Genomic DNA, 16,307 nt, shown 5'->3' with positions numbered 1-16,307 from the left:
ACAAAAAAAAAAACATGTCCAGCACTTCTTGCTTCTTTTTTCCTCCTCCACTTCATTGAATTTCTTTGTAAGTCATCCATCGCAGCAAATTTCTTCGTCAGTCATTTGTTGCAGCCTCATCACTCCGCCGCTTTCTTAATGCCCACAACCCTTTATAACTTTGAAAGATTTTTTTTCTTTTTCTTTTAGAATATAAAAAAAGTGTCAAAATTGAAGAGGGTTCAAAATCGAAAGAAGTAAACACATGAATTAGTCGACTGTGTTCATATTTACTTTATATGAAATTGGACCGATGAGTCTACTTGACACCCGGAGACTCCGAATTCTGGATCCGCCTCTGGTTCCTACAAAGTATGAAACTGCATTAGTCGAGTTAGTGGGTTTCAGATACTAGACATATAAACCCAAAAAAAAGGAACTTGAAATATTTTTCCGTAACTATTTTATCTTTCTCAAATCACAGAAGATAAACTGAATGGTGTCTATAAAGTAATTTACTTCATTTCCCCAGCGTTTTTTTTTTCCCTTCTAAGCAAGCTACCAGCTGCATTTTAACAGTAAACATATTATTCTCTTCACCTTAAATTGCACCTTTTCACCTAACAATTTCTTTCATCAAAATACTCCCACAAACTTTTTTCCCCAAACCTCTTATCACATCTTTTTTCTTTAATTATTTTGTAGCAAGAAATCCACCCACAGCTCACTATATAACTGATGCACACTCACCTTCTCCCTCCACCATCTGAAAACTTCAAATTAATCTAAATCAAGAAAGAAAAATGACTTACAACTTAGTGTTATCTTTTCTTTTCTTGTTCCTTTTCTTGCTCCAATTCACTTGCATTTTGGCTCAAGCACCTGCTATGGCTCCAATGCCACCAACTCAATCTTTGGCTCCGGCTTCACTTCCCCCAGCTCAACCTTCTGCTCCGGCTTCACCGCCACCAACTATATCTTCTCCTCCGGCACCAATATCGTCCCCAATTGTAGCCTCTGCTCCAGGACCACCTGGTCCGCCAAACGTTATAAAAATCCTTGCGAAAGCTGGATCATGTTCGACGTTCATCAAGTTGTTACAAATCACTCAAGAAGTGAGTGAAATCACCTCATTACTAAACAACTCCAATCGCATAACCATGTTTGTTCCATCGGATGGTGCTTTCTTGAACCTGAAAACTGGCACCCTCAACTCTTTTAGTGATCAGCGGAAAGCTGAATTGGTTAAATTCCATGTCCTCACCAGATATTTCTCCCTTTTACAGTTCCAAACGGCTAGCAACCCTTTACAGACACAAGCCGGTGGAACCACTAATCGTGAATTCCCCATCAATATAACCACCAACGGGACAGCAGTGGACATAGCAACTGGGATTGTGAATGCAAGTGTGACCAGTACAATTTTCAATGATAATCAGTTAGCTATTTATCAGGTAGATAAAGTGCTCCTGCCTTTGCAATTTTTTGTCCCACCATTACCACCAGCACCTGCTCCAGCGCCCCCAAAGCCCAAAAAGGACGTTCCTTCAACGGATTCTTCCCCTGTTAATGTTGTTCCATCTGATGCCACTTCTCTTCTTCCCCACATACTTCAGGGAATTGTCTATCCCGGCTCCTTTTTCTTCTTCTCTCTTTGCTTTGAGTATATGAGTTAAGAAGTCGTACACATGTCTGCGTGTTTGGGGTGTTATGTTATGTACATTTAAGTGGAATTTAATAAGATGTTATTTTTCAGTGTGTAGTCAAGCATGCTTGAATGTTGCATATAATGTAATCTTTTAAAGAATTTGAACATCAGTTATAAGATATGGGTAAAGCAGCTCAATTCCTCTGCTTAAGTTTTCTTTATTATTTTTTTTTTCCCACTATTATTTAGCTAAACCCAACGAGAAATGACGGTGTCTAGGCAAAGACACGGGAAGTGGCTTTAGTTAAGAAGTATATAGCACCACATTCCTAAATTTCCCAACTTCCCAATAAAAATATTACTCTATTTTCAATATGCCAGCAAGTCAAAAATTTAACATGGAAAAGAAAAACACAAGATTCAAGGCCTGACACTATCTTTTTTTTAGTTTATCCATTTAATCCAAAATCTATTGGCCAGAATAATCTGGATTCGCGGCGGCTTAGGGCGCAATAAAGGAAGCGCTCTCTACCACTCCTAGAAGCCTGCACTCGAGACTTTAGTTAAGGGTGGAGTGATCATATCCATTCTACCATTCACCTTGGTGGTCCTTAATTAAACTATACACAAGCCATGAACCTATTTGTTTCACCTCATACCAGCACACCAAAGGTGCTCATCACGGTAGGAGAAGTCACTGAATATACCTCAAACAACATATCAACAGATGCAAGAAGCCAACAAGATCACATTTGTGGTTTTATAGTTGTGACCCTATCCTGCAGCCAACCAATACTTGATTCAAATCTCACCAATGGCTTTGTCCTCTTCTTCCTTCTCCTTCCCTCTCATCACAGGCACAAAAATGGATCTTTCACAAACATTAGGGGAAAGGTGATAAGGCCTCTGTTGGATGTATAAACCGAAGTTGGATATCTTTGAAAAGAACCCAGCAGCACTATATGAAGACTTCTCAGCCTTTTCCAATATGACACAGATGGGAACATAGACATAGTTAAAAGACGTCTTTTTAGGCAACTGCTTGCTTCTGGCACAAAAGTTATATATCTTGCACCATTTCCTCAAATACTCCTTAAAACATAAGACCTTTCCAAGCAATTGAATCATTCTTGGCCAAGCGGACATCATATATACTAATTTACGAAGGAAAACTGGAGAAATGGTTAGCATACCAAATATTTATTGTGGAACTAGAGAAAGCTAACGTCTTCTAACTTCAGCTAACTCTTCAAGAACAGTAGTCCACATGGGCAATCAATAGGCCCATTTTACACCGCTAAAAATATAGCTTTCAGATGGTGTTGACTATTGGCTGACAATAGATATCGCATCATAACTCAGACATGAACGAAATATGAAAAGAAAAGAAAAGGGAAATTGATATCGGAGATTCCAAACAAGCCAAACACACCATACAGTAGTTAATGAAAAGAGGAACTCAGGTATTCAACTAAAGCACTACATAGTTTTAATTTAAAAAAGGGTTAAATACAACATTTTTTGATCTAATGGACAGAATTTGCACTTTATCCAACCACTGAAAATTTTAAGAGCCTAGCTGTTGGATTATCTAATCTAAGGAAGTAAAAGACAAAAGGAAAAACCAACTTACAAACTAAATCGCAAAATGAGAGGATTACAGTGAAAACAGAAAGATATTTATACAAGGATGTTGTAGCAACTCTTCCTATCTTTACTATTCAGCACCTTCGTTGACTTTGATCTCCAGAAGTCGCTCAACTGGATGCCGACAAATAGGGCACCTATATGTCTGGAACCTCAAGACTTTTGCACATCCACTACACATACACTGCATCAAGGAAGATACTCAATATTTGTGGCATATAATAGTGTTGCACCAATAAATAAGATGAATAATAAAACAGTAGTGCATATAATTCGAGATAGAAACACATGCATTTTTGATCAAGAACAACAAAACTGATGCATATCATATTTAATACTAGATACGCGACATTGTCTTGACATTTTAAACCATAGCTAGTCTACTGACAGAAGAAGAAAGAGGGTCATGAAGCAATGCCGAAGGAAATAAGGTGAGGTTTAAGGGCAGGGATGATTGGAGCAGATTATTTGATGTTCAACAACATACCAAGTATATTCCCACCAAGTGGGGTCTGGGGAGGGTAAGTGTACGCAATCCATCCCACTACCTCTGAAATGAGACAGAGAGGCTGTTTCAACAGATTATTCAATGTTATATTAGTGAAAACTGTTGCAACAGAGTGCATAAATTATAAGATTTAAAAGAACGCATTCAAGGTATGTATTCAGGCCAGGACCTCAACAGCAAGGATTAAGAAAGGTTAAATCCATACCCTGTGTCGACATGGAAGTACAGTTGTGTCCCGAGGTTCAGAAAGGCATATCACACATTCTTTCCCAGGATCATTTTCATCCAAGTTGTTATCAATTGAATTGTCAATCCCATAAATCTCTTGTAATTCATATCTCATGCCATTGATCCAAAGTATTTGCTTCACCACCCTAACATGGTATTCACCTTTATACTTTTCAAAAACTGCTTGAGTAATCTGGGAAGTTGTGGACACAGATGCTGCTTTCCCATCCTCTAATACACTTAGGCCACCTGGAAATGCCTCTGCCTTCACCACTAACGGATATAAATCGGCGTCACCATCTTTGAAGGATTCTGCTTCATCAAACATCGAAAGATCAATGCCAGTTCCTGAGGGTTGCCTAAACTTCTGATCTAAGTCTTGCTGAAATTCAACAGTTATTGAAGGAAGCAAGCTTTCCTTCATTGGTGTCAATGAACAATCTTCACCTTCTTTCCCAAAGAAAATGACAATCAATCTGCAAGAGATTAAAGAAAAAACTTTTTAAAATTTCACTCTTAAGAAAACATTACAACCTGCTACTTGAAGAGTCAATAACTAATGACTCAAACTAATTAATGAGTAATATTCCCAAAAAGATGAAAAAAGACAAAGCACTGATTAAATATCTATGGAAGTGTTCAGAACTTGCGAGCATATCTGAAGTCACTCCTAGGTAAATTCTAGCTCATTTTTCAATTTTGAAGTAGCAGTATAGGAGTATCTAGATATAGTGAAATAAATAAGCAATGAAGTAAGCTGAGAAATTAATACTAGTAAACTACGCGTTTTTGAGAGATAAAAGTCTGCTGGATATTTAAAAGTTTGTATCGCAAGGAAATGATGTGGACCTTTTCCCTCTCTTCCTTACCACAGTGGGCAAAGCTATAAGGGGATCAGATCCAGATATCAACATCAGATATATGGATAGGTAATGAAAGCTTGAAGACAAAATTTCCAGCGTTATACAGTTGCTCCATCCATGAGAATGGCACAAAGTTGAATCCTGTTCAAGTTCAGGCTGGCAAGTATATTTTAGAAGAAATATGAATGACTGGGAATAAGAGGGATTAAGTCAGATGTTGCAGCAGTTGGAATCAGTTCACATTGATCAGAACAAGAGGGATTCTCTAATATGGACAGCTAGCAAGGATAAAAAATTCTCAGTTAATGATTGTTATAAAATGTTGATGAGGCAGTCAGGCTCTTGGGAAGTTATTGGCCGTTGAAGATGATTTGGAAGACAAAAGCCCCCACTAAAGTAGCATACTTTGTTTGGATTACAGCCTCAAACCTCGAAAGCTTGTCCAACCCAAGATAATCTATGAAAGGTCAGTGTATCTCTCGCCAACAGATGTTATTTGTGTAGAAGAGGATCAAGAATCAATAGAACACATATTTCACCATTGCAAGTGCTAACTGTAGAGATAGACCTTTCCTAAACATTTGTTGTATTCTTTGGACAATGCCGAATGGCATAAGGGGTTTTCCAGAGTGCTGGCGGGGACAGGAATTTCAAAAGAATCTAAAACAGATACGGTTCACAATTCCTCTACTATAATTGCAAAGTTCAGATTCCGGGATCCTTAATAGTCTTGGGTTGTATTCGCCCATTGGTAAAATAACTTTACCACTTAAAAAATTACATGTGGAACCTTCACATTGTTCTCCAAATAGACAGTTACTAACTTGTCCAGGGCTGTTGAGGAGATTGTGACTTGCAACAACAAAATCTCATTATTTCAAGAGCATATGAGGTCTGCTGATTTAAGATTTGAATAATAAAAAGTTGGAATATCAAATAAGTTCATAGATAAATTTGTAAAGATTAACTTGTGAGAACTACTAAGTAGCTAAGTGATACAATGTAAAGGAATCCCAGAAAATGAACTATAACCAAATCACATATATGTTAAGAAAACTGAGTCACCAAGTGAAATGAATAATTGGGTTAACCAGATCATATACTATATATCAAGAAAGTTCAATACTTTGACATACCCAAGTTACATATACTGATTGAAATGAAAAAAACAAGACAAATTACCATATTACACTACATTTCCACATGTCACACATGGAGAGTAAGCAACATAATCCTGCAGTATTATATGAACCTTCTATTTATGTTCATTCTGTTCTAAATGCATTTTCATACTCTACTAGTTAACATTAAAGAAAACTAGTTAACATTAAAGAAAACTGATGTTTGTGACCTAGTGGTCAAGGAAGTGGATTGAGAACCATTAGGTTCAAATCCAGAGACCCCCCCAAAAAAAAAATATTCACACGGATTTGTGTTTGGCCATATTTTTTGCAATGAATATATAAAATTTTTATATACTTTTTCTAAGAAAAAAAATATGAAATAGAATTTAAATAGAATTATTTATATAAAAAAAAGTGTAAATTTGAAAGAAAAAAATATAAAAGGGATTTGAGAGTTTTTCAAACTTCAAGTTCTATTTGGAACTTTCAACCAAAAGTTAATTTTCAAATAAAGTGAAAATCTTTTTGGGAAAAAGTAAATAATTTTATGGCCAAACAGGTCCATGGTGATCTCTTTTTATTTGTACCAGTCATGGTGATCTCTTTTTATTTGTTGGACCTAGTTACTTGCTACCCTGAGAGTTACCTATGGTAGTTGGTGAAAGCTAACCCCAATATCACGGTTAGCTTAATATTAATAAAAGAAAAAACTGTATGGAATAACATATGCAGATCCACATAGTTCAAGAACAATATAAAAATCACAAATTCCTACCACCACCAAAAAGCCAGAAACGGTAGCATCAAAAGTAAAAGCAACAAGGTACTTGCCGGGATTCTGTTCATCATGCTCAACTCTCAAACTCTCCTTCTTCACATTCACATCATTCCTTATCATCACTGCTTTTTGATACTTCACATATCGTCTTCTCATTGCCGGCGCCGGCGGTGGCGGAAAGTACCCCGCATACTGATAATATGGCGGTCCATGTGGAAATCGAGAAGGATACGGTGTCGCTGCCGCAAATAAATACCGGTTCAAGTTTATCTCCGGCGGTGGTGGTGGTGGTAGCGGGTGGTTTCTCCGGCTGTTGCTCCGTCGGCGCCGGCTGCTTCCGGCATTTCCCATTTTGAATATGAAATTGAAATTCAAATTAGCTCTGATTACTGTGTTTATTAGTGTACATATGAAAATTAATTGATGGAATTTATACAAGCAAAAGGATGTGATAGTGTTAATTAGATCCCATTTTGCTTAATTAGATAAGATTAATGTGCTAAATTTTATCTTGATTAAATCATATTTACGTGGAGTACTTTATTGTTTAGGCATTTTCATAAAGATTGTATCTTGTTATAATTAATTAGAAATAATTTAAAGCAAAATCAAAAAATCAAATTCCGATTTAAAAAGCTTAAATTTATCTCGTGTTTATAATACTCTCCTTGGAAGTGAGTTACACAATTAACAAGTGCATTTTGCTTAGTTAGATGTATAAGATTAATGTACTAAATCTTATCGTGATTAATCATATTTACGTGGCACATTTTACTGTAGTCATTGTTATATATTTTTTTATAATTGAAAACAATTAATTTTTTTCTTAACTAAATAATTTATAGCCATACAAAATAAATTAAACACGGTAAAAATAATATATATTTCTTTATAAATAAAAATAATTTAATTTTTATTCGAAATGAGAAATAATCTATAGCTGGACAAAACTATAAATAAAGTTCATGACAAAATGTGTTTCGTTTATGGTTAGAAATAATTTAAATTTATTTTTAATAAAATTATTTATAATTACAAAATAGTCAAGAATGTTTCAAATCATAAATTTTAAATATTTCTTTTTTCTGTAAGAATTGCATGCATGCATGGCACAACACTCGAGCTGGTTCATGGCAAATCATAGTTTTCTATTATTGACTTGATACACAAATTAAGAAGTGATAAATAATAAAAGTAATTTTATTATATTATTTATTAAATATAATTTATTTGATATTTTAAAATGATATTAAGTAATATCTATAATTAATACCTAAGGATAAAATAAATAGAAAAAAATATATTATTTATTCACTTTTCAAATTTAATAAATATTATTTGATATGTATTTTTAATATAGTGAATAAGTAAAAATGCATCAAAAAAAATTACTTCAGTTGAATTTATGTTGAAGATTAACCGTAAAATGCCCCTAAACGTTGACAAATACATGCACATTAGTATAGAGAATATAGGAACAACAGTCGGATATAATAAAATGTGATATGATATTGTGGTAAATATTTGACAACTTTTTGAAGAATAGCTAGTCAAGATTAAGTGGGGAAAAAATATCTAGAGATATAATATTCGTAAGTTATACTAAAGTAGTTTAATATTTTAAAAATAAAAATTTAGATATTTAAAAGCATGCGAAAATACTAACCTCTGCTGTATGTCTTCACATTGCTCTTATTATTATTAGAGCATCATCTTTCATTAATACACATTTCATATTAGTTTAGAATTTATATATGATAAATTAGTTAAAATTGATATGTAAACACTAGATACGCCATACGGCCAAGCTTAATTTTGACTGCATCACATGTTTGAAAGCATCTATATCTATAATTTATAATTTATAATTTATAATCTATATCTATAATATATTAAAAACGTGAAAACCTTAGAAAAGTAATTTGAACTTTTTGTCATTCATTAAAACACTCTTCTTTAGACAAAACTGTCTTTTTCACTATATTTTTTTATTTATTATTAATTATTTTTTTATTATATTAACTAGACCTCCTAAAATATATGGTAGGAAAATTAATTAATATTTTCCTTTTTACTATACTTCCTAAAATATATGAGACTCCTAAAAGATATGGTAGGAGAAGTAATTAATATTTTCTTTTCTACTGTTCAGTTAGAAAATTACTCCTAAAATAAAATTCTATTAAGAAAATACTTATAAATATTGAGATGTACATTAAATCAAAGAACAAAGGTCCAAAAAGAAACATAGGGAAGTCCAATGCAGAAAGTGTCATGCATTCACGTGGAATTGGAAAAAATTGATGTAGTCAATTTACTTACCCTAAAACAAATATTAATGACCCATTTTCATGGTTATCTATAAATCACATGTAAGGGAGCTTCAACCGAAGAGAACTTGTGGTGCATTTCCCTTTCCCTATCATGTCATAAAAGGTTAGAATTTCTTTTGCTTCTGTATAGCAAACTCAATTCACTACATTTGTTACTTCCTCGGTTTTACTTTATGTGAGCATGATTGGGCATGAAGTTTACTTTCCTTTTAGTTGGTCTAAAAAAAATGTATTTCTATATTTGGTCGGTTTTAAAATTTGATTCGATTGCATGTCTAGATTGGTGGATGCTTGATTTTTTAACCCTCAACTTCTTCACTGTTTTTGTCAGCATAACAAAATTTAACATATATATATATATATATATATTCTTTAATTTCATTCAAAATCATTCTTTAGGGTCAAAATTTTCGCTCAGACAAGAATTAGTTGGATCAAAATCGAAGCTTTGTGATCACTATTATATTTTTTTTTTATATAGTTTACAGGTCGTAGATGAATGTCGGTTGAATTTGAAGAATTTCTTGTGTAAAAAATTAGGTTTAATTGTATTGTTTTGATATCTCTATTATCGTATTATTTTGTTATTATTTTCAGGTGATAGATGAGTGTTTGACGACTTTGAAAAAAATTTTGTGTGTAAACATCAGATTTAATTGTATGATTTTGATGTCTCTATCATTGTATTATTTTGTTGCAATTTATAGATGGTAGATAAATGACGATCACTTTTAAAAATATTTTTGCTAAAGGTTAGGTTTAATAAATAAATTCTCCATCTTTAAATACTCAAAAGATATTAAATTAAATTATTATATTTATCTTTATTATTTAAACAAATATCTTATTTGGTGTAATGTTTGAACTCACGCACAAAGCGCGTATACCTAAACTAGTTTTTAATAAATGGTTAGAATGCAAAGTCAAAATCTAAAGTTTCTTTAAGTTTATCCAAAAAGAAAAGTCCAAATACATTGTTATTAAAAATACTTACAAGATACATTGTAAGAAAATGTAACTTCTTAATTCTTTTGTAATTGTGTGTTTTCAATTCTCGTTGAATGGATGAATTCATTTAATGAGATAATTTTTATTGAGTTAATTCATTCCTTGAACAGATGAATTCCTTTGGTGAGATAATTCTTGATAAGTTAATTTATTCAATTCACCATTAACTCACTCTAGTAATATCCTTTGCTCCTCACCTATATAAGCCACTCTATTTGAGAATAAAAGACATACCAACAAAGTGAAATAAAGAAAAATATTTTCCTCCTAGGTTCTCTACTTTCGGGTAGGGGTGTGCAAAAACTGAACCAACCGATAAATCGAACCGATAAAAATGTTATTGATTTACCGTCATTGGGTTATTGGGTTAACGGGTTTTTAAAGGTTTTATAAAAAAAAATTCTCCTAACAACATTTAGTTCAAACTTGGAGATTCTTGTAAATTAAAACACATCATATAGGATTTTTGGTTGCAACTAAGATTTTTTTTTTTCATGTTAGTTACTACTATTTTTATTTTATGAGTATTTTCTTATCGGTTAAATCGAAAATCGAACCGTTAAAGACTAAAAACCGATAAACCAATAAATATCTTATTGATTTGGTTATTGGTTTATCATATTTAAAAAGAAAAAATCGATAAACCGAACTAAACCGACCGATGCACACCCCTACTTTTGGGTAATAGTTTTGAGCAACCTCCAAACTTTCAGACATGAGTGCACATGTTTGTAAGGAGCTGTGGAACCTTGGGGAGCGACCCGCGGCTAGAAGGATTTACACCGGAGTTGGGCCGAAATCACTTTCAAGGTAGTGGCTTGCCACGACACACCATTTGTGACTATTTTATTATAATTATTAGTTTCAGTTCCAAATCAATATTGTAGTACTTTTTTCAAAAATTTGAAAGTGATTTCCTTACATACAATATTGATAAATAACTTTTTTTGAACAAAACTTTTCCTAATTTATCAAAACTTGAGTCATTGGACGAAAATAATTTTAAACGTTGGTCACAATAACTTCTAATTTTCTTCGAACAATTAGAAGTTGATTATGTTTTGTTTAATGAATCTCCTATTGATAATTCTAACATTACTACTGGATCTAACAATGTTGTGGTTGATGATGTTGCTAATTTTATTTTTTTTTGAAAAAGATAACAAAACTGTTAGAGGACATTTGTTGAATCATAAGACTAATCATTTGTTTGATTTATTGTTACTTACAAATCTGCTAAGGAAATGTGGAACAGTTTAGAAAAGAAATATGATGTTGATGATGCAGGAAAGAAAAAGTATATTGTCGGGCAATGGATTAAATTTCAAATGGTTGACAATAAATCAATCATGGAACAAGTCCACAAATATGAAAATTTAACTGCTGATGTACTCAATGAGGGCATGAAGATATGTGAAATTTTTCAAGCGAATGTTCTGGTTGAAAAATTTCCACCATCTTGGACTGATTACAGAAATCAATTGAAACATAAGAAAAAAAATTTAACTCTCCAAGAACTTATCAGTCATATGCGTACTGAGGAGGCAAATCGCCTCAAAGATAAGATGGAAGCTCTTTCTCTTAATTCTTCTAAAGCTAATCTTGTGGAATCTTCTGGCACTATTACAAAAGACAGGTATGAAGGCAAACAAAAGAATGTTCAGAATAAGGAACAAGTGAAAAAGAAAAATAATTTCAACAAGCCAGAGAGTTGAAGTAAAAAATCAAAGGGGCCTTATTTTATCTACGAAAAACTTAGCCACTGGACAGTCCAGTGTTATCTAAGAAAAGGACAAAAGCCAAAACAGAAAGGACAAGATGATGCCCAAGCTCATCTCATAGAAGGTGGTGAAGTAATTGTTGCAGTAATTGTCGAGGCAAATCTAGTAGCTAACAAGTGATTGGGTGTTGGACACAGGCGCTTCAAGACATTTCTGCACTAACAAAGAATTATTTCATAACTTTGAGGAATCCTCCGATGGCAAGTGTGTCTACATGGGCAACTCCACTACTGCTAGAGTTATGAGTAAAGGAAAAATTTTACTTAGATTAAACTTTAGCCTTGAACAATGTTTTGTATGTTCCCTCGCTCAGTAGAAACTTAGTCTCCGGAGCACTTCTCAACAAAGTAGGCCTTAAACTTATTTATGAAGCTGATAAAATAACTATTTCTCGTGGAGGATACTTTATTAGGAAGGGATACCTTAGTAGGAGCTTATTTGTATTGAACATTGATCAAGAGATTTTCAATAATACAAATATTCCTAATTCTGCTTATATTATTAAGTCTATTAATTTATGGCATGGTAGACTAGGTCATGTTAACATTGCTTCTATTAAAAGATTTAAAAAAATAGAATTAATTCTTATAGTAAATATTGATGATATTTCTAAGTGTCCTGTGTGTGTAGAAGAAAAGCATGCCAAGAAACCTTTTAAATATGTTACTAGTAGAAAGACCGGGTTGCTTGAACTAGTACATTTAGACTTAGCAGATTTTAAGGACACTATTAGTAAAGATGGAAAGAAGTATTACATTACTTTTGTTGATGACTTTTCTAGGTACACTAAGGTATACCTCCTTAAGTCTAAAGATGGGACTGAAAGCATGTTTTTTAAATTCAAAGCAGGAGTAGAAAATCAATTAGATAGGAAAATCAAGAGATTTAGATTTGACAGGGGCGGTGAATATAGTACTAAAACTCTAAAAGATTTTTGTGAGAAAAATGGTATTATCCATGAGTTAAGTTCTCCTTATATTTCCCAACAAAATGGTGTAATCGAACGAAAGAATAGAACCGTTAAGAAAATGATGAATTATACGTTTTTAAGCTTGGGTTTACCTGACTATATGTAAGGAAAGTTGTCTTATCTGCATGTTATATTCTTAATAGAGTTCCTCATAAAAATTTAGATAGGACCTCATATGAATTGTGGAAAGAATTTGCTCCTAACTTAAAACTTCTGAAAGTGTGGGGGTGTTTGGTTAAGGTTGGTCTACCTAATCTTATACAAGTAAATGTAGGTTCTAAGACCTTTGATACCATCTTTATTGATTATGCTCAAAATAGTGCTGCATATAGATTTATGTCATTAAATGATTATTCTATTTGTGAATCTAAGGATGCAGATTTTTTTAAGCATGTTTTTCCTTTGAAAAATGATATACCTATTGATGTGCAAAATAATACTTCTATGTTCGTTAACTCTCAAGTAACGCCTGCATCTGATGTTATTGCTAATGAGCATGTAAATGAACTTAGAATGAGTAAAAGACGTAGAACTGAGACTAATTTTGATCCTGATTTTATCACCACTTTCTTACTCTGAGGATTTTGATATCGATACTTTAAATGATGAATTAGTGTCTATCTACTTAATCAAAGAAGACCCTAAGATATATGATGAAGTAATGAGTTCAATAGATGCGATATTTTTTAAAGAGGCTATTAAAAGTGAATTAGACTCTATAATCTCTAATCACACATGGGACTTGTATGATTTACCTAAAGGTTGTAAACCCATAAGTAGCAAGTGGATATTTAAGAAGAAATTGAGGCCCGATGGTACAATTGATAAATATAAGGCTAGGTTTGTGATTAGGGGTTTAAACCAAAAGAAAAATGTTGATTATTTTGACACTTATTCTCCCGTGACTAAAATAGCGATCATTAGGACTCTTATTGCTCTAATTTAGTGGTACACCAAATGAGTGTCAAAACTGCATTTTTAAATGGTGATTTAGAGGAAAAAATCTATATGACTCAACCTAGGAGATTTGTGGTCTCAGGACAAGAGGATAAAGTATGCAAATTGAGAAAGTCCTTATACGGACTTAAGAAGACACCTAAGCAGTGGTATGAAAAATTTAATTTCACATTAATGAATAATGACTTTGTTGTTAATTCATCTGATACTTGTGTTTATTCTAAAATGATAGGATCAAATTGTGTGAATATATGTTTATATGTGGATGACATATTAATCTACGGCCCTAATGTGAATGTTGTAAATGAGACTAATAAATTTTTATTTTCTAAATTTGAAATGAAAGACCTCGGTGAAGCTAATGTGATTTTAGGGATAAAAATCAAAAGAAATGTTAATGGGTTCTCTTTGTGTCAGTCTCATTATATTGAAAAAATGTTGAAAAAGTTTGATTGTTTTAATGTAGTTTCAGTGAGAACTCCTTATGATCCTAGCATACACTTGAAAAAGAATAGAGACTCTAGTGTTTCTCAAATTGAATATGCTAAAATAATTGAAAGTGTAATGTTTCTTATGAACAATACTCAGCCTGATATAACTTATGCTGTTAGTAGATTGAGTAGATATACTCATAATCCCAGTAGTGAACACTAGAATGCTCTTCATCGCTTGTTAAGGTATCTGAGAGGTACTATGAATTGGTGTTTGCATTTTAATAAATTTCCTGCCATTTTAGAATGTTTTTGTGATGCAAACTGGGTGACTGACAATGATGAAGTTAGGTCTACCAGTGTCTACGTGTTTACTTTGGGTGCAGGTGCTATTTCATGAAAGTCTTCAAAGCAGACTTGTATTGTACGTTCTACCATGAAATCTAAATTCATTTCTCTAGAATTGGCAGGGTAAGAAGCTGAGTGGCTGAGAAACCTTTTGACAGATGTGTCTTTATGGGGAAGACAAGTGTCACTAGTCTCTTTACATTATGACTCACAGATAACAATTGAGATTGCTAAAAATAGTATACATAATGATAAAAAGAGACATATTTGCATCAGACATAGTGTAGTTAAATAATTATTGAAACATGGTATTATTTTCTTGAAATATGTAAGGTTCAAAAGAAATTTGATGAATCCTATAACCAAGGGTTTGACAAGGAAAATGGTCCTTGAATCATCGAGGGGGTGGGGCTAAAGCCCATGGATTGAAGTAATATGATGGATACCCATTTGTGATCAAACAAAGTCCTATAAGCCTTCAATAAACACTACATATCCTATCCTATGGCGTGAGGTAGTGTATTATAAGGTTGAGCTTATTTTTTATCTTAATGATCCATGGCTTTAAGGTGGTCTATGAGATAGACTTGATGGATCACCTACGTGAGTGTAAAAGGTTGGTCACCTTTTTATAAAAGACTTGGGTTATCTTTCTAGAGCACTCATGAGACCCAAGGTTTATGTGCATGACCATAAAAGCACTTTGTAGTATCGTGGAGATTGCTTAAAATCAAGGATATGGTATGTGTTGTGGGGGTCTCAACTTATGTCCATCTAGTTCAAGAGTACTTCACTTTTTGGATATTTATTGTTGCCTCATATCACTACGTGTTAATTCAAATAGAAAGATATTGACACTGAAGTACATGTTCCTTTCATTTTGCCCCAAAGTGTTTCTACTCTTTTGTCTTTGCATTGTGGAGGATTGAAAGCATTTTTAATAAATGATCAGAATGCAAAGTCAAAGTCTAAAGTTTCTTTAAGCTTGTCCAAAAAGATAAGTTCAAATACATTGTTATAAAAAATATTTACAAGATACATTGTGAGAAAATGTAACTTCTTAACTTTTTTGTAACTGTGTGTTTTCAATTCTCCTTGAACGGATGAATTCATTTGATGAGATAATTCTTGATGAGTTACTTCATTCCTTGAATGGATTACTTCATTTGGTGAGATAATTCTTGATGATTTAATTCATTCAATTCACCATTAACTCACTCTTGTAACAACCTTTGTTCCTCACCTATATAAATCACTCTATTTGAGAACAAAAGACACACCAACAAAGTGAAAGAAAATATTTTCCTCCTAAGTTCTCTACTTTTGGGCAATAGTTTTGAGCAACCTCCAAACTTTCAGCCACGAGTGCACGTGTTTGGAAGTAGTTGTGGAACCTTGGGGAGCGACCGGCTAGAAGAATTTGCATCGGAGTCGGACCGAAATTGCTTTCAAGGCAGTGGCTTGCCACGGCATAACATTTGTGACTATTTTATTATAATTATTAATTTCAGTTTTATATCATTATTGTAGTACTTTTTCCAACAATGTTCACTCCCAACTAACATGTGTTTGCATATAAACTTACCTCACCTAATCATGATTAACTAATAATAGGGTAAATTTGACCTTGATTAATTGTAATGATCCTCCCTGTCATTTGTAAAACTTTTTCATCTTCCCTATTTTAGCTCTCTCCATAGTTGT

At 33.0% G+C, this 16,307-nt stretch overlaps 2 protein-coding genes across 3 annotated transcripts; one reads left to right on the top strand and one right to left on the bottom strand.

The window, feature by feature from the left end:
* Window positions 1-287: 287 nt before the first annotated feature.
* LOC107845061 (fasciclin-like arabinogalactan protein 12) lies at window positions 288-1,848 on the top strand. Its single transcript, XM_016689341.2, has one exon. It carries the CDS (start codon window positions 783-785, stop codon window positions 1,653-1,655), a length of 873 nt encoding a protein of 290 aa, XP_016544827.2. The 5' UTR covers window positions 288-782; the 3' UTR covers window positions 1,656-1,848.
* A 263-nt stretch (window positions 1,849-2,111) lies between these two features.
* On the bottom strand, window positions 2,112-7,313 carry LOC107843567 (probable E3 ubiquitin-protein ligase LOG2). Of its 2 annotated transcripts, XM_016687878.2 has the most exons (3): window positions 6,787-7,313; window positions 3,988-4,490; window positions 2,112-3,458 (listed from the first exon to the last, which is right to left on the bottom strand). In XM_016687878.2, exons 1-3 carry the CDS (start codon window positions 7,124-7,126, stop codon window positions 3,345-3,347), a joined length of 957 nt encoding a protein of 318 aa, XP_016543364.1. In that variant the 5' UTR covers window positions 7,127-7,313; the 3' UTR covers window positions 2,112-3,344. The 2 variants fall into 2 exon arrangements, 1 of the variants encoding a protein (XP_016543364.1); XR_007045397.1 differs by lacking the exon at window positions 6,787-7,313 and having other exon boundaries at window positions 3,762-4,122.
* Between the last annotated feature and the right edge of the window lie 8,994 nt (window positions 7,314-16,307).

This window comes from Capsicum annuum, chromosome 10 (genome assembly GCF_002878395.1).
Source record: "Capsicum annuum cultivar UCD-10X-F1 chromosome 10, UCD10Xv1.1, whole genome shotgun sequence".
Taxonomy (NCBI): domain Eukaryota; kingdom Viridiplantae; phylum Streptophyta; class Magnoliopsida; order Solanales; family Solanaceae; genus Capsicum; species Capsicum annuum.
Note: the sequence above shows the minus strand (reverse complement) of the source record. Positions and strands in the feature narration are given on the sequence as shown.